This window comes from Gymnogyps californianus, chromosome 18, assembly GCF_018139145.2.
Source record: "Gymnogyps californianus isolate 813 chromosome 18, ASM1813914v2, whole genome shotgun sequence".
Lineage (NCBI taxonomy): Eukaryota > Metazoa > Chordata > Aves > Accipitriformes > Cathartidae > Gymnogyps > Gymnogyps californianus.
Window position 1 is genome coordinate 7,883,225 of NC_059488.1, and position 26,479 is coordinate 7,909,703.

A 26,479-nucleotide genomic window follows, 5' to 3' on the forward strand; every position below is an offset into this window, starting at 1 on the left:
AGGATGGAGTGGGACTTGCCAACTCATTTCATGCAGGTTACACAAAAGCCCTCATTTCAATCAAGGATGCAGAACTAGAAAACAATATACCTCACTATTGACCCCAGTCACAGTACACTGTTGTGTATAAACTGTTGTGCCCATCTCACATTGACTCCTCCTTGGCATTTTCGTTCATTATAACGGTCCTGTTAATTTTATATTCTAGTTCAAAAGCTCTTCAGCAGCAAATTCTTGACAAACTGCTGAGAATGAGCAGACATGAGTCCCCTGTCCCCCAGCTATTGGAGGCTAAAGCAGATCTGGACAAAGATCACATTCAATGATTAATTCAGAACAAAATACAAAATAAGGCTTCCTTTGAAAACTTCCAAAAATAAACTTTTACCAACCGAGCACGGCCTGAAGGCTGTAAATACATCTTTCTTTATAATACACCTTCTCCTGCTGCTTCAAGGCCAGGCTTCCTATTTTCATTTTTGTCTGCTTCTCAGAAAAGATACTGTATGCTTTAGACATTCACCAAAGGAACATTTTACACTGACTGGGTGGGATCAGACCAGATGAAAGGCTGAGCTTTACCTTGGCATGCACATAGCAGATTACTAGAATCCTTTGTAGGATTTAAAGTTATGAAAATCATCTCTCTCTTCAAATGTTTACAGATAATGACTTCTATTCACACTGTGGTAACAAAATAACAGCCAGGAATAAAACATTCAAGATCTCAGAGATTCCAAAGACAGGGAAAGAACAACAGTTTCAACACTCTTTTATCCCTTACACTCTTAACATTTTGTTTTTCTTTGTTTCTGTTGCCCAACAATGGCACAAAAATGTGATTGTCAGAACAGGTAACATCTGATGATATGCCTCAAGATGAATATTCTAGTAGAGAGGAACAACATTTATACAGTCATGATAATTGATACGGCTTCCTATTATATTCTGAAATAAACAAAACCACTAAAGGATTATAACCTGGCATATCAAGAAAGCTTGTCGTAATTCATAGTTACTAACTCAAAAAGTATTATGGTATTTGAAACAGAAGAGCCTGAAAAACTCCACTTAAAAAGCTGCCAACAAAATGAACTCTGAAAGCCTTGAGATTCCCTTCTTTTTTATACAAGATGCTTCTTATTATCCAGTCTAGTGTCACCATTAAAGAAGAGTGTAGGGGGAAGATGTGGGAGAGTATAGACATCTCTGCTAATATGGATTTTTTTCCCCACGTGCATTGTATAACGGCACACACAGAATATACAGTACAACAGCACAAACTCCTAATCCAATGGTCCTTCCAGTGGAAGGTGGGATGCCTTACCCTGCCATACCGTACATCTCCAGATAAGAGAAAACAACACTCCCCAGGGCTGTCAGTTTAAAATCGTTCAGAAGCAGGAAAAAAAGATGAAGGGGAAAACCACTGACAACACTACCGTCTAGACTTAAAATACTTCCAATTAGAAAGCTTTATTATCATTTTGAAGGAGACACATACCATACACAGTCTGTTATGCAGCCCCAGGAGGCTTACTCACGTGAGTAAAGCCTATTTACATGTATGCACTCTCTGTGAAGTGTCAGCCTTGGGTACACGATACCTCTCCTTCAGCTCCTCAAGGCATTTCTGAGCAACATTTCACCCATGTCCCTCTCTCAGGCTACTATGACTCTGATCACATAACAAACTTGACCCTCCAGCTGTCCAGGTAACATGTTTGTTGGATTTCTCTTGGAAATCCTCATAAGATAGAGGGCTGCATCCATGACCTTGATCCAGCATTTAGCGCAGTAACTGGAACAACTGCCTACAAGTACTGGATTCATCTCCAAGCAGTGCTTGGCCCCTTTCACATACCGAGTGTGATTTTTTTCACATAAATGCATCCTCTGTAAAGCTTGCTTTAGGAATCAGCCAGGCTTTGTATGTTGTAATGTGTCACAACTTCTATCAAGGGGAAATATGAAACAGATGTCATCAGAATTGGTAGACAGGGAGGCGAGGAAACACAGCCTCATATCAAAGTATACTACATTATCCTGCTAGATTAGCATCTAGCGCAGCTTCTCTTTCAGAGTTGGCAAGCTGTTAGTTCAGCTCCGCAACAGGTGAATCACGTGAATCAGCAGCAACACGAGGTGCGCACCGGGGAGGGCTGGGCAGAGGTGCACCAGGAATCCTCACTCCTGCATCACGGGCTCAGCATCTACCTAGCAGCAACCAAAAATCATTGGCATCCAGTTACAAACTGGTGCTCTGTGGGGTATAACTCGGTAGAGCCTCTCAGCCCAGGTCTCTGAGGACAAATGTCCCTCTAACTACCAGTGAGTGGCAACATTGCTGCTAGATGCAGGACTGAAGCCAAGTGATTCGTAAGCAAAGCTCTGTCCTCTCTCCTTTGTTCTCTCTCCCAGGAGAGGGATGTGAGAGAAGGTCCAATCCTGTCAGCTAGCTTTCACAGATAATAAAACCGTGAACACAAATGTTAAAAGGAAAAAAAAAAATCTGGTGTCAGAATCCTGCCTCTTCCTCACTGTACTTGACATCACTTATCTAATCTATTACAGCTTCCAGATACATTGGAGAGATTAAATTCCAACAAATTAATAATGTTGATGACACCTTCACTGTGTACCTAGTCAAATGAGAACTAGTTGCCTTTGGGTGACGATGAATATATAAGGCCTCTAACAGCTGGAATATAACACTGTTTTCCTACCAGCCATCTGGCATTCCAAAAGGGTATTCCAATCGCTTCTGGCTTCTGACTATTCAGACGGCATCGTCTAAAATCCTAGAGGTCACCAGGGCATCCTGATGGCTTCCCTTCGCAAATGGAGAGAGGAGAAGGTAAAAGCATGGGTGGTAGAAGTTTTATTTCATGCCTGATCATGAGACAGCATTTTTGGAAAAATATGTCACAACCATACAATAAGTGAAGAAAGGTTTTTTGACCTACACAACAGCATTCATCTAATCCTGAACTGCATTTGTTCCAGATGGCAACCAACCTAGTTAATCCAAGTTATTAACAACTGACAGTGCTCAGAGTTGTCCTCAGGAGAATTTTTTTGGTGGTGGTTTTCCTGTTTTGTGGATATGATGTCACTGACTTAAAGCACCTATAATGGAAAAAATTATGAGTGTTGCCGTAAGACAAGCAAGTGCTGTGTGTCTGAATTCTGGTATTACTGAGCTAGGGATTAAGGCACGCTCCTCCTGCGTACTGACAGTCACCTTCCAGGATGGTTCCACTGCCTTGCCAGCTGCCTTCACATCTCAAGAGAACTAAAGCTCTGCCTGTAAGCCACGGCCTTCCACTGGTTTTGGTCCTGTAATTTAAACATAGCTGTTTTATGAGGCTGACCTAGATGGATCCAGATGTTGACTGTTCTAGACCTGAGCTATTTACTTAGGTCAGATTCTCATCCTTGGCATTTCCCATTACCTGGAGTTGCTCTGGATTGACATTGGTGGAGGGGAGCCCAAAGCCAAGCCCTTTTTGTAAAATTATTGTCTGTGAAGTTTGACCTACATCATTAAATCTAATTGAATTCATATCTTGTTTTCATTTAAGGATGAAAAGACAATGCAACATGATATCTGAGACAGAATCCTGACTCCCTAGCTGACTTTTAAAAACAGAGACTACTGACTTGCTTGTGGCTATACTGGGGCCGGATCAAGCCTCGCAGTAAAGTTAGGATGCTTGAATTAAGAAAAAATACAGCACCAAACAGCAGTGGGCCACTTTTAATGTAGCATTTAAACTTTTGAGTTGAAACTGCAACTTTAAAAATAGTAAGCTATTAATCTTTCCCTTATTTTCTTGACTCCTCTATATCTTCTCCCTCGTAGGCAGGTACCAGCTGCCATATTCCCATTCTTCATGCTCTGCACTCCGCAAAAAAAAGAGGCCCCTGCTGGCCAATTCTTGTTTAAAATTGTGCATAATTGATAGTGGCAAATCTACCCCAGCTGTGTCTAAAACCTCTCCAGGGGCAAGAAAAACACTCTCTGTGACTGTCATTAACTACTAAATTAGCAAGTGCTCCTGGCAGTTTACAACGTACCACATCAGTCTGCTTTAAAAAAAAAAAAGAATGTGAAGATCAGATGCCTGTGTGATCTCAAAGTTACAGCAAACTTTGCTGGCAGAACTTTGACAGAATCCCAGCTAAATCAGAGCAAAAGAGAACGGGAAAGAGAGAGCGAGAGAGAGAGAACGAGCAAAAGAGAGGAAGGAGAGAAAGGAGAGGAAGGGACACAAAGTTACCCTCTTTTCCAGGCAGACAAACAGAAAATGTCAAATTCAAGGCTAGAAAATTGAGCCTTTCATAAGGCACAGTACATCTTACTCAATATGGAGATATCAACACAGTGTTATCTGATGCTATGGCACAATTCCCCATGGAAAATAACTCTCCTGGAGGACTTAGTTCTGGCAATGCAATGGCTACAGTTTTTGTAATTGAGATATAAAGCTGCAAAAGAGATGAGGCTGTTGAAGTGTATGGATGCAGTAGCTCTCTAAAAGGCTACCACAGGTAAAATCCTTATGTGATCACTGGCACAAATGCAAGCTCCTCCCTTTGGTTCAGAAAACAGAGCCAAAGCAGGTGGAGAAGGAAATAACACAGTTCACGCAAAAGGATGGGAAAGCCTTGGGGGGCATTATGGACTGAACTGGCAGTGAGACAAGTACCATCTCTAGCAACTGTCCTGAACTCGACTAAACTGTAAGACCCATTGTTAAAATTGACCACATTTTTTGGTTTTAAAAGTTTCCAAAAATGAATAACACTGTACAAACCTCTGGATCATACAGGGACCACAAGCCAGATAGGAGTGGGATGGCAGGCTTGGCCAAGATACACGAAAAATCTGCATTGCAAGAAGGTCTTTTTCTTGGGTAGCACCATTGAATTATCACAGTAATATGGCAAATCAAGTTAGTGGTTCAAGCTGACAGGTACAAGGAAGTTCAGATTTGAATCGAAGTGACTAATCCCAGCTAAAACCCAGGTCATCTTGTCCTTATTGACTTTCCAGCCAGAGATAACCGACTTGGATCAATCAGTTCCCCTAAAGAATGCTCCCTTTCCTGTAGTATAAAGACACCTTGAACCTGAAACCTTGGCTAAGCCTCTTCTCAAGAACTAGGGGCCCAGCCACAGGATCCTGAGCACATTATATTTCCATAATTACATTCTGTGTCCCCAAATCCCCTCTTAAAAATTAAACTGGTTACATAGATCCTATCTACCTTTTCCCCAGTCTTGTTCAGGTTTCTCTGAATGCAGCTATAGACGAAATGACCCTTATCTCTTCATTATGGAAGGAGCTGTTGGGAGGTTTTATTCACTGATGTCTTTCAAATTCTGGGATATCTTCTGATGAAAGATGCTTAATTCTATTTTGGGAAGTAATTTCACCCTCTAGGTTTTGACCATAAGGGAAAAATACATTGCATAAACACTAAACATTAACACAGGTTAATCGGCACAAGTGTTTTGCTCATTGAGCTCCTGTAATGATTCATGTGATGACAAGTTATTTCCAGACGCTGGATCTTTCTTTTCAAATGAATGCATTTCTGTCGAATAACTACAAAAGGCAGCTAAGTGGGGCACTATTCCCAGGACGTGGCTTCTGGCCAGGGGAGCGAGATGAACAACATCCTTCGTAGCTGCAGATGTTCCTTCCCTTCACCAGCAGTGCAGAGTAATGACTCTGTTAGATGTTTTCCACCCACCAGTTAGATGTGCTCAGCCTCCAACAGCCCAGACAGCCGAGGCGGCAGGGTCCCTCCCGCATCCCACCCCAGCAGCCTGGTATCTCAGCAGCATCTCAGCGGGTGCCACACCAGCTTACGCTGGGGGAACAGGCACAGCCCTGCCGGGTAGCCCTGTCTGTCTGTTTTACAGAACAATGGGCTGGATCTTGAGCTGGGATAAAGCAAAGTAGCTCCACTGGCGTCACGCAGGTTTACACCAGCGAAGAACCCCAGGCCTTTTGGCAGCGAGAGCCATTCCACGCGACAGTGGTCTGAAGAGCTACCGGCTGTGTAAACGTTACATAAGCACAGCGAAAGGCACACATATACAGAGCAAGTGTTTTCATGCTAGGGCCTTCAATGCATTTTTAAAGCTTCTTTTGAGAAGGCAATATTAACTCTTTCCATATGTAATAAGTGGCTTGGATGCATTAGTACCTCCATTCAAAACTGCTTTACATTTCTCCCCTCATTTTTATTCTTTGCCTCCTTCTTACTCTCAGCTGTTATTCTAGCATCTTTGCATTCCCCCTGGAGTTCATTCCAGCGGTGCTTTATGAATCACAGAATAAGATGGCAGCCAGCACTGCTTTAGAGTAATGTGGCTGGCACGATTTCCACTATCCGCAAGGTTAATCAAACTCAGTCTCAGATAATCGAAAGCCTCTGCAGCCCCAGAGGCCCGAGGTCAGGAACCTAAACCCGCTTCCCCAAACGCAGTCATGTTTCCTTAGATGCTTGCAACCCTCCCCTGCAATAATTAGATTCTGCAAAGCAAATCTTGAGTGGAGCAAGAACTCCAGAGTTAAGCACTAGCAAACTCATATCAGAACTGATGCCTTTGCTACCTGTCTGCAGCTTTTCTCTAGTACCTCCTGCTCCTAACAAGGAAACCTATACTTTTCTTCCTTATTAAATAAATGGAATCAAATCTATAGTAAATGATGTTTAATCTTAAGTGTTCCTATAAAATGCTACATTAAACTTCCCCCACCCCCATCATTTAAACACTAACTTTTGTTGTTGGTAGGATATTTGGTATGTAAAATAAAATAAATAAAAGAACTGACACCAAAAAAGTGTATGATTTGGGGGCAAGGGGAGGGAATAAAAGAATGGATTATAATGTGTCATTTTATATATGTGTCAAAAGAAACCAATTTCATAATAGGGAATAAAAATTCCCTGTTTAAATACTGTCAAATAAATCCTCAAATGTAATAGGGTTCACTTCTGGGGAAAAGAAAACTAAATCTGATTAAATATTAATGTGGCGTAGTATTAATTAAGAGAGAAAAAAGTCCATCAAGAGAACCCCAATATGTTTACTGTGTCCCCAGGAAGCTGGAAAATTTCACAATCAAGTGTGTAAATGTTCTAAAAAAGGGTCCTGAATATTTTATGAATATTTGTCATAAAACAGAAATAATAACCACTGTGCAGAGCTATTAGAATTAATATTTATGCTGCCTGCCATGAAATATTCATGGGGACAGAGAAAGGGGGGCCCGTAAGACAAGAATTAATTTACATTGGGCTTGGTTTACCCGCTGGCTTGATGTTTAAAGACGGGTTGACAAGCCTCCATATGAATCCGTCAGTCACTTGCAGCAGTAGGTGGGGTGAAGGCAGGGGGAGGCGGGGGGAAACGGGTCCAAGCTGCTGACAGCTCACAGATTGAGTTTCTGACAGCCCTTAAAAAACCTAAACGGCCCCCCACCTTTTTTTCCTTCTTCCATTGCCCAAGGCGCTCTGTACTGCCACCGTTCATCCGATCTCCCCTTCCATCTGCTGAAATTAAGGAATTAATGAGCGCTATACACTTTACAGCGGGCCCCAGGAATGTTTACTGGTGATTAAATTATAATGCAGCCAAGCTGTATAATTCATGAACCAATTAAAGGAAGTGTTAGTTGATTTGATGGGATGAGGACGTACAAAAAGCATTTAACTAATAGGGAACCGTGGGCTGCCGGTCGCTTTGGCTTTCTCGGATTACGCGGCTAATTGCTCTGCTTTATAGGGCTGTCACAGATAGCCATACATATTTCATTGTTCTCAAATACTTCAATTGTTTGCTTTCGTGTTGCTGCTGTAATATGTAGAAGCTCAGCCAAACTTCAGTGTAGTTAAAGCACTACTCTGCAAAAGCAGGTTGCTTTGGGAGGAGGGAGGAATGAGAGGGGCAGAAGGAGAAGGCTGGCTGACAAAGGAGTAACTTAAAGCCTCAGAGTTAAATGTCACTCAGCAATTACATGATTAAAAGGTGCAACATATGATAGTCTTTTGTTTTACATCTTTTTGGACACTAATATTCTATGCTGACTTCACCACAGAGAAAATATTGGTACACTAAACTGCATTATTTTTTTTTTAATACTGAGGAGCAAAAGAAGAAGGTGGAGAGGGAAGTATATTTAAAAAAATCCAGCAGGGAGGAGCTAGATTGTTGTGGTTATCAAGAATAATACATTGTGTTTTAACTTACATGGTTCGATATTCAAAAATACATGAGAGATGAAGGAGGCTGATTTCCCATCTGGGAGAATGCTCAATGTCTAATTCAGAGAGCTGCTGAGTCGTGCTAGCTAGTCATACCAACAACTTCAGTTTATTACACAAGGAATGGGCGAATTTACCACTTCTGCTGTTTTACAAAGCACTCTCCCCCAGCTGACAGGCCACAGGATTTGATGAAATGGATTCCCTTGATTTGAAGAGGCCTATCAGTCAAGTTACTCCTGTCCTCAGTCAAAAACAGGCACGTTCTTTGAGCAATGAAATCCCCACCCCATATACAGAAGTGCCTGTATTGCTGAATAAATTAGGTACTATCAGATAAATATCACAAACACATGCACTAACTTGTGGTTACACCCTGAAATCTATTGAATAAAGAACAAGCTGAGTAAATACGCTATTTTTGTAGCTCAGTGATGAAGACTGCAAACTTCTGTGCATCCCCAATCAGGTATAGTGTCACCCACCTGAGGAACACTGTGATAAATCTTGACCTCCTGTCTAATTTAGAGCTTTACATTTCCAAGTGTTGTACAAACACCAACTAAATTACTTTCAAGATATCCTATTATGTAAAGCTTATAATCTGGTTCATCCCTTTCCTCGCACCCGTTCCCTCCAGGATTTGGCTTTGGAAAGCAGTCCCTGCGGAGTGCCCTCACTGACGCCCCGGTATGTGCCTCTCCTCCTCACGTGCTCCCCTACAGCGCAGAGCATGAAATCCCCTCTCCAAATCTGCCTGCTCCAGCGAACCCGAGAGGGTGTGCTGGTCTGCCAGAAGGAAAACTCTGTGCAAAACCACACCAGTTTTAAGAAAGGTTTTGTTAGGTAGGGGCAGCCAACAGCTGGTGCTCAGGATAACTCTTCAAAACGTGCCAGCTTCACTTTGACATTGCAGTTATGAACCATCTCCCAGCCAAGTGCCACAACACTAAACTAAGAAAATCCAGCTCTGCCCTCCTGGTGGAATTGTTCTGTTTTGTATAAAGAATTACATCAAACTAGAAAAGCAGAACATCTTTGCTGTCCAATGCAGGTGTTCAGCAGGGAGGCAAGAGATTTACATTCAGTGAATACTTACTTTTTTCTAAAAAGCAGAGCAAGCCTAAGAAGCCCCAGAAAGAAGGAGCTGAACATCCCATTTCCCAGGACAGCACTCAGATTAGCAGGCTAGGGGTTGTTCAGGTGGAGAAACAGCTGGGAAAAAAAAAATCTTGGGATACTAAAGATAAAAGATTTCTCATATAGCTTGACCCTCACATTAAAAAGGTACCAAAAAAAAATTATTTTAAATAATTTCCTTTATTTAGAACTACTATATATTGTTAGTTTGTCCCTAGCTTCTGGGTTAAGTAATGAAAACTTTGGCTTAAGACATTAGTTTAATAGGTAGTCTCTGAAATAAGGGATAATGACACCAGTTACACAGCAGGAAAACTTGCCATTAACCCACTGCCTGGTTGAGTAAAAAGGAAATTGGATTGCCTGTTCCAGAAAATAGAAAGGTTAAATTGCCTGGGAGATAAAGTTGATCCTAAACTCACCTAAGTGGGCAGTGCCTAGGATCTGAAATCTGACTAGCCAGATAATCATCTGGACAGTTATACACACAGTTGAAAGCCAACATGTGATCTTGGTAGGCTTTGAATTATACCATTGTTGGATTAAACACATCTGCAATTTGGTAAAATCCATTAAATACATTTATGACACTCAGCACCTGGGATAACAACAAAGTATGTGCGTGTGTGTGTCTGTGTAGGCAAACTAAATGACCTCACGCACTGGTCCCAGAAACAGCGAGCTGCACCAATGTGGGCTTTACATGGGGAAAAAGCAGAGGTGAGACGCAGGCCCAGGAATCACTTTCTGCCAATGATTGCTAACAGGAACCGTCAGAACTTGGCAATGCAAAAAAATCAGAGGCACCACAGCAAGTATTTTCTTTGTTGCTTTTGAAGTGCCCTGGATACAATCAATCATACCGAAAAAAACTCCTGTATTTTGGTTCAATGTGGAAAGGGCTATTTGCATTTCAATATGTTCAACTTATCCTGCCAATAAAAACATGGTATCATGAAGAAGAGATCAGGCCACTGGAGTGAAAAACAAGAGGTGACATCCTGCAGACCTTTCAGATAAAACAGCTCCTTGCTTGTAACATTTCTGTTGACGTCCCAATATTTCTGAATGATTGGGTTTTCAAATGAGATCAGTCAGCATGCAAATGAGGAAACAGGATCAAGACATCTCCCATATCTGATTGGATAGAGAAATTATCAAAAGACCCTTTTTTCATATCAAATTTCCATCACAAAAGGTCAAACTTTCAACTTCCATTACTTTTGCTAACTGCATTTCACTGTGCCTGCCAGCTCATCGCTGCTGCTGTTTTCAGAGGAAAAAAGAGAAGTAACAAATGATTACATCTTCTCCCACATCTGTCATACAGGATGGACAAACATTTTCCAATCTTGTTCTATTTTTCTCTACAGCCCTCAAAATTCTTGCAGCCAAAACATCACTTCTAACCTGATTAGCTATTCCTAGGTTGTTTTTATTTTTCTTACAGGTTCTCTTCTTATTTTCTAGCCTACAGACTGACAAGAGCACCAGCTGTGTTGCCAGAATGTCTTGTTCTACCATTTGGCCATTTAAAATACTTTTTGATGTGTGCTTTTCTAAAATATATTTCCTCGTGCGGTCTGGCTGGACTGACGCCTAAATACTCAAGTAATGGATGTTCCAGAAAAACAAAAGACAAAGAAAGAGCATAATTTCCTCTGAAATCCTCACGCAGTTATATTTTCCCTTGCAGTCCATCCCTGACAACAAACGCAGCCTGGCCTTCTGTAGATTTTGATCCATTCCTCTAGTGAACATCTGATCATGGCCTGAGACTCCAAGGCTTTGCCCTGCCTGCTCAAAACACTCAGCTCATGCAAATTCAGAGGACTTACACCCTTGCATCCAAACAGAGGAGTAGCTCAGCACCCCTAGGTCTCATCCACTGCTTTTCTAGGTTTAAAGTTCAATTTTGGAGCAGCAGAGATAGCAAATGGGGCAAGCACAAGAAGATGAAGACATTAGTAAAAAGTGCAGGACTCAGTGTATTTGTTGCTACCGGTCCCATAAAAATTCTCTCTCAACATTATTATCATTGCAACAGATATAACCCATCAGATTAGTACCCAGAGATTTCTACTCTTCTGATTTTCTCTGTTCTTCTTATTACCCAACAACTAAATGTTTCACAAAGCCATTTCCTACAGAAACATTTATGTTCCCAAATGTTTATTGGCCCCTCTATCATGTTCAAGCTTTTATGAGCACTCTATACAGAGCTCTGAATTAAATACATAATTCCTGATCTATCAGATCTTGGCTTGATGCTGTGTTTGTCTATTTTATACAGCAAGGCACAGTAGTGAACTACAGAACACCTTACAAAAAACGAGTTTATACAGTAAAGATATTTGTATCCAACACTGACCGCGTGGGTTAGTGATTACAGAAAGCTAATGAGGACCAGGAGGATGTAGGGTTTAAATTCCAGCAAAGGCACTTATTCATTGTGTTAGGCTTCCTGAACAACCTTTTTAGGTAATTCCTACACAACTATGGACATTAGGCTCTGTACCATCACATGCTGGAAGGGGATGGAAGATGCTCCTTGTAAATGTTACACAAATGCTTCTCCCTCACTTGCTCCACATCACCCAGGTGTCCACAGCTACACAGAGTAATTCGCCCTCGATCGGTGGTAACTTATTGGACTCTCTATTCTTGCTGGCAGCTGTGTGTCATAACCAGTAAACAGAGCAGACTGTTAGCCGGCACCAGGAGCTATTCTCCCAGATTACTTCCTTCATCTTTGATTTTTCATTTTTCTTCTCCTTTTGACCAGAAGTGCCTGTGGTGATTTGTGAATGTCTGCATGTATCTAGTAAACTAAAATTTTGGCCTCTTTACCACATCAGATCAAGGCAATGTTCTCAGCTCCTTTGTACCCAACAAATACCAGTCGCAGAATGCAGGGAGACGTAGTGCATGGAAGTTCTCCAACAGGAAAATAATGGTGATTGTATTTTATCTATAGGTCTCTACTCTTCACAAATCTATTACTATTGAAACACGAATCATCAGGCCACCTAAATGGATAAAAAGTCATTCTCTGAGAGGTTAAAATTTGTAGTGTTCTCCTTTTTCCTGGGACAAGCCTGGTCAAAGGTTGTTCCAGGATGAACTGGGTATCTTAATCACTAGGTAAGGTCTGGAGTTCACATGATTTAATAATGGACTCTTCAATGTAGCTGAAAAAAATCTAAAAAGATCTGCTGACTCGAAGCTATATTTGACATTCAGATACATTCAGAACTGAGGTGTGGGTTTCTAACGACGAGTAACTGCGTAGCAAGTTACTCAGCCTTGGATTGATTGCACAGGCAACTTTTACACAGAGTGATTTTTTTCATCTAAAAGATACTATAGTTCAAACAAGACTCTGTCTGAATCTGTTGTGAATCTCAATGTGTTTGGAATTAACCAGACAGAACCTGACATCTAATCAAAAAGACAAAGATGGATTTTTATTCTTAGAACTGTTTTAAATAAAAAAGATTCCTGTTCCTTAAAAGGCCTAACAACTTTGCATAACTGTTTGTACCTAGAAATAAACTGAAGGTAAGGGCACTCACCTTCACTCGCAGTTTGTACATACCGAGAAAATGTGAAAAGCTGAATGTTTACAGTTATTTTCTCTCTAATACAACATAGAATCCTGCCTAACACCGTAATGAAAAAAAAACCTTTTACAAAATCAAATCCTCTGGTTCTTCTAAGGGCAAAACTCCCAGATTATATAACAATTAAGGATTTTCAAAATACTCTGTTCATACAACCACATAAATTCACTGGTACAGCCCTACTTTGTGCACCATGTAAGAATTAGGCATATTTAGAAATATCAGACCTTCGCATCACATTTTTGCAAGGGAGGAACCCAGAACAGGTTTTTGTGTAGGCTTCCAGTAAAGAGCTTACACTGCCATTACCATAAATCACCCCAGAATATCTGCAGTGATATAGCATCTTTCATTAAAAAAATACTGCAGCTTCTTTCAGAAGGACCGCCACTTGCCATTTCTTTTAGGTAATCAGATAGCCGTTAATTAATAAACCTGTCAGGTGAATCGTCCTGCTCAGGTCATCATTATCCATTCTGTAACAGAATCCTGCTATCATCACTGCTATCCACCCCATAGCTTCCAGCTCAATTAACTTAATGCTATGCAAATGAGAGGCTCTCCTCATCATTAGCTTATAGCCCACAAATGTTAATAACATAATTGGGCCTTCAACAGGGTAATTAGACACGATTTCTTCCATTAGTCTTACAAGGCTAATTATTGTTGATAGGAGAGAGGGGATGAGTCCCAGTGCTGCATGCAAAGAGGGGCATCTGGTTAAAGCAAATATAGACAAAACATCAACAAGGTAAAACAACAGTTGAGATCTATAGCAGGGTCAGGTAGGGGTGGGGGGAAGGAAGACAGCATGATGAGAAACTCAGGAACCACTGGAGAAATTCTTTACAAGGCAGGAACTAAAACCAAATACTCAGCCTGAATATGGAGCTCTCCTACACTTAGCAGTAAAACAACATGATGCTTAATAAATCAGAGGAAGCTACTCTCAAGTTTTTGCAGACGGGACAATTTGGAAGCTGTACTGATCGAAATTCCTACGTTTGCAATGCAAATATACAGCCAAAGAAGGACACAGAAGAGACTTTAAGAAATTAATCTGTTCCTAGTTCTCCCTTGTCATTATGTCCAAGCTCCTCTCCTGCCATGATTGGTTTTGCTGTGTTTTATTGGATGATTTTTCTGAGTAACAGCTACTTACTGTAAGAATTGCAGAACTGGAATACAAGGAATTCTTTAATAATAACTGAGCAAAATGCATTTCAGCTATTTATTAACAGAAACTTAACAAAAACCTGGATTCAGTATAATGGACTGGCAATAACGTTTTTAACAAAAAAATGGCAGCAAGTTTTCAAACTGAGATTATATTTTGAATGGTGGAATGGAAGCTAAGGGCTTGCTCCTATACCAGTTAATTCTATGCAGTCTCATCCATGGAGGTTAGAAATGAATAACTGGAGTCAGAATTCTGTGAGGAAACTGTACTTTTAAAAGGACAAAGTAAACTTTACAAAAATATGGCAAGTTCACCATACCCACCACTTAGGTTGACAGTTCAGCGTTTTACTGCAAACACTGCTAAGAAAAATGTCTGTCAATCTGAAGAGCCCACAGGACTCAAGGGGCTGAGAAGCCATGTGATTTCTTTATTCTGTTTCTGTTTTCTTTAACTTTGGGGTACGCTCATGGCCAATACAAATCCTTTGATTTCATGGCAAGTATGCGAGGAGGAACTCTTCCTATATACTTGGCCTGAAAATCAGTTTAAATTACGTTCACAAAAGTAGCAGCATTTACTAGAAGGTTAAATGAAACAATTATTTTTAACCTGCTGTACCCTGATCTTTGGTCAGTTATATCAAAAGAGCAGACTGTCCTCTGGATCATTCACTCTGTATATCAGTGGGATATTAATCAGTATTCATATCAGAACAATATTAGACTACAATTTTTTTAAAAAATAATTTTTATCGTGTGCAAAGCATGATAGTGGTCTTACCGAGCTCAGAAATCCAGCACATGTTAGAAAAGGATAACATTTAAAAGCCTTTGTGGGACGGATAAAAGCCTTACTCAAAATGTATTTCAAGCCTTACAAAGGACAGAGTTCTGTAATACAGAATTTTGTAAACATAATGTATTTAGGGACAGAAAATATGATCCTTACACAGCACAAAAACACTGGGTCACCACTTACACCTGAGCCAAAGGCAGCCAATTTAAGTGATGGTGATTAATACATTTATGTGACTGCAGGTGATCCAGGCCAATAGAATTAGATCCAGTGCATCTGTCAGACATAAGGGATCACTCCTACATCTTTCCTGCAGAATAAGCTATGACAGTATTCAGCTCCGCTCTCTTAAATTGCCCTGCACTTGCTAAATTTACTTACTAGAAAATTCTGAGCAAATATCTTGTTCCAAGGCAAACAGCAGTAAATCCAGTGATGTTTTAATGAAGATTACACTTTCTAATCCTCATGGTAATGACAAACTAGTCTCCATTCAATATGCAATATTACTTGACAGTTTTAATCACCCAAGCTGTATTATATTCACTACAGACTGATGCACTTGTCTTCCCAGATCTTCAGCCTGGAGAATCTAAGCAAAAGAAGCGTAATGCCTATTCTGACTGTGGTTTTCATTATGGGCCAATTTTGCCAGTCACACTAGCTCTGAGTAACAGCTTACTCTGGGATTAGTCTCAGATCCAAAGTGACTACTAAATCAGAGCACAGCTGGCACAATCTTGTCCTAAGTTTTTACTCCAGAATTCCTGAATTCTAGTAATCATGGAGTTCAAAGGTAATGTACATTTGTAATGTAGTTCCTCTAAAAGCACTGCCCCTGTGCTCTCAATATCAGACAGCAAATGTAGTAACAGACTTCCATAAACTCAGTTTTAACCTGTAAGGGTGACCTTTCTACATTTACTCAGAATAATATTCAGCCAACTTTTGCTACCACACTGCTGAAGTAAACGGTAAGAGATCAACGCAATGTGAGATGCTTGACAACACCGAACAGCCCTCCTTTTCCTATCGTGCTTTCTCAGACACTAAGCGCCTTCATCCACAGTTCTCACACGTGCAAAACTCTCAGCAGTTTTATCTATATGTGTTCTCTTACCCAATGCAAATTAAAATGCTGCCACACCATTATATTTAAAGTTTTCCTCCCTCAGTTATTTTTCAAAAGTTTTTCTGGTTCCAGTCAGATCTTGAAACCAGTATCTTCCTTACAAAAAGCTCCTAAATCCCACAAAATCAGACTTTCATGTATATCGTTCTTATTTGTGTATGAACTACTGAGGAAATTAAGGTAAAATTTTGAAAATAACTGCTTTAGTCCATGAAGAAGTATTCAGAATTGACAAAGCACATCATATTTTACCCTGCTGAGATCAATCAGCGTTACATTCCACGAAATGCACTGATGGTGCATGACTGCGTGCAGCTACACCTTTTCCTACATACCCGGTTTAGCAAAATTGTTAGTTAAAAGTGACCAAACAGCCTCAGAGAAGAGCTGTAGGATGGCCCCTCAGGTTCAATGCTACAGCACTCAAACAGCACCTTGAATACTGCTGGATCCCAACCCAGAGAGTCAGCCATGGAGAGCAAGATGAATGGAGAGCAAACTGGGAGACCCGAGGGAACCCAGGTCTGTGAGTTCAGTGAGCTCTCAGGGATGCTCTTTGGTGACCAAAATGGGTAAATAAAAACCTAAGCAAAGAGAGTGCAGAGGGGAAAAGCACAAGTTAGATGACTTTACTATTTAAATGATAACACTTTGATTTCCATGACTGTTTCATTTCATTCCTTAAACAAAAGTTGTGTCTTAGGTGAATGCCCTGAACAACCTTTGTTGATTTGCAGAGATTAGTACCATGAAGTTGTTATTGTGAATTAGGATTTTAAAAGCCTGGTTCTTCTTTCAGGCAGTTCTCAGATCTCCTCTCAGAACAACATATTTTCCCCTGACAAGATGGAAATGTGCAAGTTCCCCATGCTGACCACAGGACACCCCTCATCTCAGCTTCCTGAGTAATACGGGAAAGCTTTAAATGCAAACATGTGAGAACTTGGCGACTAGGTTCAGTAAAAATCTTCAGTTTCTTCTAGGAACTAAAGACTATCTCAAATAATAATACCCCACAGTAAATAGTTTTTGTGTGTAGGGACACAAGCCAGTCCTTTGCCCTGAAGTGACTGAGAGCATGCAAGGGCACAGGACCCTTGGGTAGCCAACCAAATCAGGCCTTCGTGGATCTTGACTCTTTCTGAAACGTTGCCTGATTTAGCTAGCTCCTTCCAAACTGCAGTGGAGTATTCAAACAAAAAGCTTCCTGTAATGTTGAATTTGACATCATTCAAAATTCTGTGACTCTTCAAGATTCAAACACAACCCAATGTCACCTAGTCAAAATTACCTTGATCAAATTGCTGCTGCTACACAGGCGTCTAATTTTGGCAGCCAAAGGAGACACTAGGAGCTCTGCCTTGAAAGCATGGATACTTCACGGCACTTTGTGAAGAAGCACTGAAAGCATTAACATTAAGCCCAGTGCTTTCACAGTTTGACTGTATCTGTTCCCATGTGGAGAAAGCAAAGATGTTGCTGGTTTGGTTTGCCTTGTCTAAAACTTGCTACCATTGCCAAAGACATGAAAAGTAGCCCAGACTCTACTGCTTTTACAGAGTTTTCTATCTCTCCAGTTAGGTATTGAGTTCAGAAAGGCAACCTTGATACCGGTGGCATCTTCTGAGAAAAATGGTTTCAACATAAGGGCAATCAGGATAGAAAGTCTTCAGGTTTCCTAATGTCTCCTCATTTGTGAGAGATAGTTACTGCAGAAGAATATCGCTCCTTTCAGCAGCAAAAAGAATGAAAGGATTGTGCATTAAAAATATTGACTTAGAAGTAGAAGCTTTTCTTCTTTCTCTTCCTGGAGACTTAGGAAGCTTGCTGAGATCAGAGATGTCCTTAATTGCTGTATCCAGGATTTCACCAAACAAACTCCAGCCATCAAAAGGAGCTTGTATGAGGTAATTTCTAAAAATAATACCTGCCTCCCACAACTGAAGCCAAATATACCTCCTATTCTTGTTGGAGCAGAACAAGCCTGTGACAGCAAATGCAACATCCTACAGAAAGCCCATAGAAGGATTTTAAAACTGCATTTGATGTTTTGCTATTGTTGGCTCAAGACGCATATTAACACCTTTCCCCAGGATAGAAAGGCTCTTACGGTACCAATATAGGTCAGGCAGAATGTGCAGCAGAAGTGACATAATCTTTTTATTGTAATCATCCAATTTTCTATCTATTGGATTATTTAATAGCAATAGCTTCTATTCAGATTAGTGTTACGTTATGAGGGAAGAGAGAGCACAATCTACTAAGGAAGAGAGCGAGAACAGAGAATAAGGATTCCCCACCAATGGCCAAACCTCAGAAATCTCCGTAAGGAGCTGCTTCCATCAGTTTTGTGTAGGGCAAAAGACTGTGTGTGTGCGGCTTTTTGCACTACATGTGGAGAACTAGTTGTCACTATGAAGCAGCCCATGGGCGTGACTGCTTAATAGAGCCTTCATGCCAGAGCAATGTACACCTTTTCATGTACAGCTGTTACACATAAGGTAATGGGAGCTTCCCTGATATATTTTGCCCACTGCGGAGCGCTCAGTGATGCCTCTTGCAATAGAGGCAGATCAGGGAACAAAGGTAAATGACTTAATTAAAATCTTGTCAATGAACAGGGAAAGTCTCAAAACATCTGCATCAAGAGATAACACAATGACTGAATTATTGTAGCTTGGAAAAGGCTACAGGGGTAGCAACTGTGGCTTAAACTGATCCCACTCACTCAGTGAAGCAGACGAGTCATTCACCAGTCCAGGCGAGAGGAAGATTTGCTAATTTTGCCCAGTAAGCACAACCTGCAATGGATTTTGGTTGGAAAAAAACCTTGTAATTTTTATGACTTGGCAAGGGTGTTCTGCTCCCTCAGAGCATGGCTATGTGTGTACTTGATGTATAGTCAGCATAGCTAAGTGAGGGTGGAGTACCTCCACTGGAGTGGGGAAGACAAATAAGAATTCATCACCTAAAACACACTTTTCAAAATATGTTTCTATTTCATAAGCATACCATTGACCTCAAGAAGATCCTGCCCCGTTAGCTCCCACTGTCTTGCCCCTTAGTTTTTACCAAACCAGTTAGTCTGTTTGACTTTGAACATGTGATGGAGGAGGAAGAGACTAGCTGAGATGGGAGCACTGATATGTAAAGTGATAATAAAAAGGAAACCAATTAGCACTAGTGAAGACAACAGTCAGTAAACCAGCAACCGTATAATGGCTCTGGTAAGAGCAAGCTGCTTTCTAATCAGAAGAGACAAAAAATGAGAATGATCGAAACAGAATTGGTCTGCCTATTATTTTTACTACGTTCTTTATAAATTAAGCCAAATCCTACATAGGTCACTTGGACTTTTCCTACTGTTTCTCTCTCTCCCTGGTGCACGCAAATTTTATTGTACTGATTTAGTACCTTGATTACCACATCATTTTTCTGTTTTTTTTTTTTTTTTCCCCTGAAAATGAGGAGAAAATAAGAAGATATAATTATAACATTTCTTCTTTGTTACTCATCAGATTTTTGTATGCCATCAATTAAAAACACATCTATTATAAATACACAATATCCATCATTTAAATTAGGTCAAAGTTTTAAAAATGCCCTGTAAGATTTTTCCATGTCAGAATAATTCAATCACTATTATGTTTCCTTGATGCAACTATTTTGGGACTTAGCTTGTTCCTTGATAGGATTTTAATTAAGTCATTTACATTTAATTTCCAAATATGTAGCTGTTACAGAAGGCAGCAAGGAAATTAAAAGACAAAAAGAAACCTGAAGACAGCCAATCTTTAACAAAAATATTTCTGATATAAAAATGAATCTGAGGAATACATATTCAGTGATAAGTATTCCAGTCCATGTCTGGTAAACTCTCAGATAATGGCAGCATGGTAGGGTCACTGGGGTTCTATTAGCTCAATTAATGAGGAGTAAGATAAGGCTAACACCTAGCTCTTCAAACGGCTAAAAAATAGAGCTGATAGTAATGGAGTTATTAACCTTCGCCAGCCATTGAATTTTGCTGCTGATTCAAACTCCATTTCCTAGTTCAGGCCTCCATTAATAGGCTGTTTATTATCCCTAATCCACACTGGGATCAGCTGCAGAAATATGAAAGCCCCATGTAAAGACCAAATAGTTAAAAAAAAAAAAAAAAAAAAAAATCTTTTTTTCCATTCTGATTTTTCCCTTTTCAACATATTCACAGATTCTACCTTAGAAATTAGGAACTTCATTATCCTAAACTGTTTGAGTACAGGTTCTTAGTGGTGTGATGAAAAAGAAGCTTTAAATATATTATGTAAAAAGATTACATAATCGGGGATACAGCCACATCGTTTTGAAGACCAAATAAAACACTGCTGGAAAACTTGCACTGGAGAAGATAGTGCTGTTTATTTTCTCTACTGGGAAAGAAAAAACTTTAATATTGGAAAAATGGATATTTGAAATATATTATATATGTATTGTTAGGTCAATCCTCAAGTTCATCCCTCCCCTGCCCAGCTTTGTCTGTCCACTTGTATTGTTTGTAGATTCTACTGTAATATAATTAATCAATACTGAAATGTAAAACAATCGACCCTGGATTCAGATCAGATGGAAAAAAACAAAGGAAATGATGGAACAGAGGAACTGGGAATCCCAGGACGCACTTAGCAGCAGAGGCCATTGGCACAGATGGAAGGGCTGGCTTTATGGGCTTGAGGAGAACTCTAACCTGGCCACAATTTTAACTACAGAGATCTTGAGTTAAAGGGTCTTTAGGCTCCTTGCTGAGTTTGTACACACTCAGTTGCGATTTGTGACACTGTGATTTTTCAGTATATTTTCAATGAAAGAGACGCTGTATAGTTATCATAGTCTACACACACAAGACATTCTTCCAAAATCTATCACAATAACATCTAATAGAATATCAGCAATCATGAGTAATGGAGTTAAGATCAAAATAAAAAAATGTTTATGCTAATATATATACATCCAGTACACAGTGCTACCCTCAAAACTGAATGCAGTTCTGGTTGTCCCATCTCAGCAAAGAAACAGCTAGAATGACTAGAGAAGGTAGAAAACAAGGAGACAGGATGATCACAAGAGTGAAATGATTTCTAGGAAAGGAAAGGATAAGCAGACCACGGTTCTTTGCCTGGGAAAGAGATGACTGAACAGGCATATACAAGAGGCTCATAAAATCAGGAGTGTTAGGAGACTTGAACAGGGAATGCTTATAACTGTTCCTCAATAGAAGAAAGGAACCCGGAAAAAACACTGTGAAGTATTTTCATACGATACCCAGTGAAAAAGTGAAACTCCTTTCCATACGATTTGGTGGAGGCCAAAAGTACAGGCTTGAAAAAGAGACTGTAAAGTCAAGGAAAATGGGCTATTAGACAGTTGTCCAGATGACCCTCTGGCTCAGGGAATCCTTAAACTGCTGATTGCCTTAAGCTGGCCTGGAACCAGCAGACAGCTGGTCATGAACCAGCTGAAGCGAATGACAAGAGATATCTAACAGATGACACTGTTGCTGCTGAATCTTATTTTAACTGTAAGTTTGGGAGAGAGCAGAAGGGAATAAGAAATATTTTGGTAGATATTAAATAGAAATTTCAGTATATTAGAACTATCCATGGCTATACTATACATTTCTTATTGTTGCTCAAGCATTAACAATAAAAAAAGCTAAAATATCTATTTACGCTCATTTGGATGAGGAACTGAATTCAGTCCTTCGCGTTAGTAGTTCTGAGCTTCAGATGCCAACCTGTAATTGTATTTGGATTCCCACTTACCATAGGCACTAAGTGGTTAATGGTGTTCTTTTACTAGATAGCTGAGAGACCACTAATAGATTCAGCTTCTTATTTGCCCTAAAGGCTGCCACAGTTCAGTACGATTAGGATCCTGTCCACTTAAGCAGTAACTGCTTCATAGGGAGGAACATAGAAAGCAATACACGTCTTCTCTGAGTACAGAAAGAGCAGTTCTTTGGTAGACAGGTTTTGTCTGATACAGGCAGGTTTTCCTCTACCAGTCTGTAAGCAAGCCTTCGCTCTACTGCAAATTCTAATTTAAAGAAAACCCTGTACCTTACTTTTTCAGTGGAAAATGAATTATTTTCCTTTTTGTTCCAGGGCAGTTCTTTGGATACAGTGGCTGATGCTGTATGAGTTTTTTTTTATTATTACATTTTAACAAACTTTATAGCCCATTTTGTTTTCCAATAACTTTATTTTCCTTCTCTTCTACCATCAATTACTAGGTTTGTTTTTCTTTCCATAAGATGGAGGAGTCAGGAGACTGATCCTGCTCAATGCTGTATAATTTAGTATTATGTGTACTAGCTTTATGAGGTGGGAGTCAGATAAAACATAGTATTTGAACACTAACCATTTATTAGCACTAAGGAATAGATTTGTGACTTGACAAGCAGACAATAACTCTGTGTTCTGATCAGCCAAAGAGGTCTACTTTGAGTTCAAAACACAGAGTAACATACTCTTTCACAAATAATTTTGTTTACTGAGGTGACTAGATTTTAATAATAAACTTGATATATATGTAAATTTATTTTAATCTAATTTCATCAACAGAGCCCTCCTAAAAATGAGACTTTGTAGATTGTTCTGTGTCTGATTTATAGATTTCTGCATCCTATTCCCAGATTGATTCCAAGGCTATAATTCTATCAGGTTTTTCTCCTGATGTCAGAAACACCACCTCTGCAGATAGTGTTTTATAACTAGCATCACAACTGAAACTGAATTACTGCCCTGCTATCCTATGCTGCAATATGTCCTTTTGTTTATAATCACCTTCTCTCCCTTATATACCTACTACTTCAGTTTCATGGAAAATATCAGCTCCAAAATCAATCAGGTAGCATGATGTCTATTTTTGTCCCTTACTTCAACCCCTGTGTAAAATAGTAGGGGCCAAATTCTCAACTCAGATATGAATGTGCGGAGCTCTTTAAAGAAAATGGAAGCTGAGCAAATGGATCAGTGCCAAATTTCCACACATACAATTTTATAATGAGTTGTTCTTCCTCACTTGATGAGGTCTCGATCCTGTAAAGGAGCACACGGCGTGCACTTGAGTATTCAGACTGACCTCAGGTACTCAGATACGTGTTTAGGGACTCAGGACCTACCTTCTAAATGCACATGAAGAATAATCCATGGAAAATGTTATTTAACTGAATCTAGCATAAGTTTCAAGATTCCTTCTCCCTTTTTTCATGAAATGGATTCCTGTTTAAGATGTATTTTGTCTTACTTTCAATAAAGCAAGCTACTGCTGTTTTCACATACTTTCATTTCTAAACCTTGATGGCATGACTGCTAGCTCCCTCCCTTTTCACTCTCCTCTTTTCTCTCTCCAACTCAATCTTACCCTTTTACATCTTTCCACTATACCCTGTACGGGGAGTGGATTGAGGGCAGCCATGCAGGAGACACAGGAAGAGTAACTTTGCCAACTTAAACACTTATGTGGGTAATATACCTTTTCCATTACTAGTTTTTAGGTAAGAATAAGCTTCCTGGAAGCAGAAAGACTACAAATTTCCAATGTATGCCTTTGGAATGGCCACTGTGTCAGCCAGTGGTATGGACTGAACCAGGAACCGCGGGAGGGGAATGGAGAAGCCTCTCAGCTTTGATGAGTACACCAGCATTTCAAATCCTCACCACCCTTGGACCAGCTGTAAAGACTAACTCCATTTTATTTGTCTGGCAGTCATAACAGTTCTCTTTTGATGCTCATTTCTCTTATATTACATTTCTGAACACTTCATTATAGCTCAAATAAAATATAATTCTCATGTTGTTTTTAATTATTTCACAAAACCCAAAAGTCTCATAATGAGCTCCGCACAATACTAATATATTTCCATGATATTATGCCAATGCTAAAGAAAGAAGATGTAGATCCCCCCTCCTGCTGCAAATAAAATACACCTTCTGATATAATCCAAACTTTAATCCATTTCTTATGGTTTGCCTTTAGAGGCAACTCAAACAAATAACCAGAAGAACAAACCTCTTCTCTCTCCCACAGTTTGGCCATCTGGAGGATTTGTAAGGCCAATGCTCTATTTCCTACTCTCCATGAGCAAGACCCCTTCTCTAGCTAAGGAAGCAATAAATAAATAAGATGCAACAGCCTATACAATGTCAATAAAGACCTGTATCTTTCCATAAAGAAATTTTTCATATATGTAATGTTGTGATTGCTAAATTTATATCTTACCTGTTTGGAATATTATGTGATTTTTGCAGCTGTTCTCCCTGCTCTATGTCTCTTGGGAAGCCATAAAGCACCCAACCATTGGTCATGCAGTCTAGCGAGTTTAGGCGTTCTGCCAGGATCTTCATAACAAGGTTGTCTGGGACTGCAAAGGATTAAGAAGATGACATTTATTTTGTATGCTGAGTCTGCAATTAAGGAGGATACACACTACTTTTTCTGGTTAGACTGCTACAGGAACTAAAACACAAGGAGTTATTCCCATTTGTGATTGATAGATTTTGGAGAGAGGAGTTACTGTTGACTTTTGCATACTTACTGTGCTATCATGGAACCCCCAAACTCATAAGGAACTGTAGCACTAAAGCAAAGTATTTGGTAAAAATGGATGCCTACATAATTTTGCAATGTACTTTTTCTCTCAGCCATACTGGGCTGATGTCACAATGAAGTGTGTGACACAATCTTATCAAAATGCAAAAATAATGACCTGAGCTGTGTAAAAGAAATCCTAAAACAGGAAAGAAATTTCTGTAGCATTCTGTGTTTAACTTAGCCGATGATAATGGTTCTGCCGCAGCAGGCTAGATGCGATATTTCTCCAATTTGCCTAAAGGCTTGAAGCTTTTATAACTGAAAATAAATTTCCAAAATGTATTTCAACTACGGTAATTACTGCATTGATGACTCCCTAATTTTAGAGATAAAAGTTCTCTTTCCTCTATTATTATTTTTCTTTAGGGCAAGAGAGAACATCAGCAAGATGCTGACTGGGATTACAATTACTATGCAGCTTTTAAAATTCTATTTAATGGGACACGGTGGTAAGGAGGTATCCTGCATATTTGCACTATAGCCGTCATAAAGTAAAATACTTTAATCAAGATACTTAAACTTATGTACCTTGTAATTTTTTTTAATTTTTTTTTACAGAAGAATTAAATGATTAGGTTCAACAAGAATGACTATAAATTTTCCAAGGACCCTTGCAATGTGTTGGGCTTAGTGTCAAATAACCCCAAAGAAAAGTCAGCAAAATCACCTCAAGCTACTTCCCAAAGAAGCACCCAAAACAATTTTCAAGAAGCAATGAGAGTTCCTTCTCTTTATTTGTACAGTATGTCTAATACACTGTTGCCTCTACTGGAAACAAGTGATAAAAAATGCTACATAAATCCACATCATGGAACGTTGATGTTTTGATACTCACCCTGCCATCGCATCTGCATACAAAAATACAACAAGTGCTTGTAGGAGAGCGTATGCGTCAGATTTCTAACAATGCAATTCGCTTTAGGACTAGCTGACAGGAATGTGCCTGTATTTTAGTAGAGTATATTATTATCAGTGCACATTTATACCCTGGGTACAAGCAGGTTTTAAACCGCAATAATAGAATCCATTTGCTTCCTGAAATTTAACGTTTCCTAAAGACTTACACCTCTGTCATGAAATTCATTACTTCTTTAAATAATCAAATTACTGAGTTTACAGAATTGCATTCAGGATTCAATGTACCAGCAAAAACGGAGGAAAACCGCAGGGAATTAATTAGAAAACAGATTAGTGTATTAATTGAGGATACCCACTTCAAATTACAAAAAAAACAAGTTAAGGAGAGCAATATTCTCCATCTGCTAAAAGAAAAAAGGAATGGAATAAAACCAGACACTTGACAGAGAGCAAAATGACAATGCGAAGCTAGGCATTCCATTAAAAATGGGATTCATAAAATTAACTATACAATAGTGCAGCAGCAGGCAGAAACGTTATTAGACAGATGATACTTATCTGTCTAAGACCTGAGCTGCAGGCAGGCATAGAGGGGATAACAGGAAAATTTCAGTGCTCTTTGCAGGGCAGTTCTCCCTACCCTCCAGGTTACAAGAACTAATACAAAACCAAGACATCCTGGTAGGAAGAAAGGAAAAAAAAATCCCACCTTCTCTTTCCCCAAAATGTATTCCATATAAAGACCAGTGGAATTCCTGGTAGTCTTGAATTTCTGGCTGCAGCACTAAACTTTCGGTCTTCATGCATGTTATTTTATCATGATTCCTAC

At 39.7% G+C, this 26,479-nt stretch overlaps 1 protein-coding gene across 3 annotated transcripts in view; it reads right to left on the bottom strand.

Moving 5' to 3' along the window:
* AK8 (adenylate kinase 8) overlaps positions 1–26,479 on the bottom strand; it is a 73,204-nt gene that overhangs the window by 4,217 nt on the left and 42,508 nt on the right. For all 3 annotated transcript variants that reach the window (XM_050907936.1, XM_050907937.1, XM_050907938.1), the window contains one exon: positions 24,421–24,562. In XM_050907936.1, the coding sequence (XP_050763893.1) occupies positions 24,421–24,562 (142 nt within the window). The remainder of the gene's footprint in view (positions 1–24,420; positions 24,563–26,479) is intronic.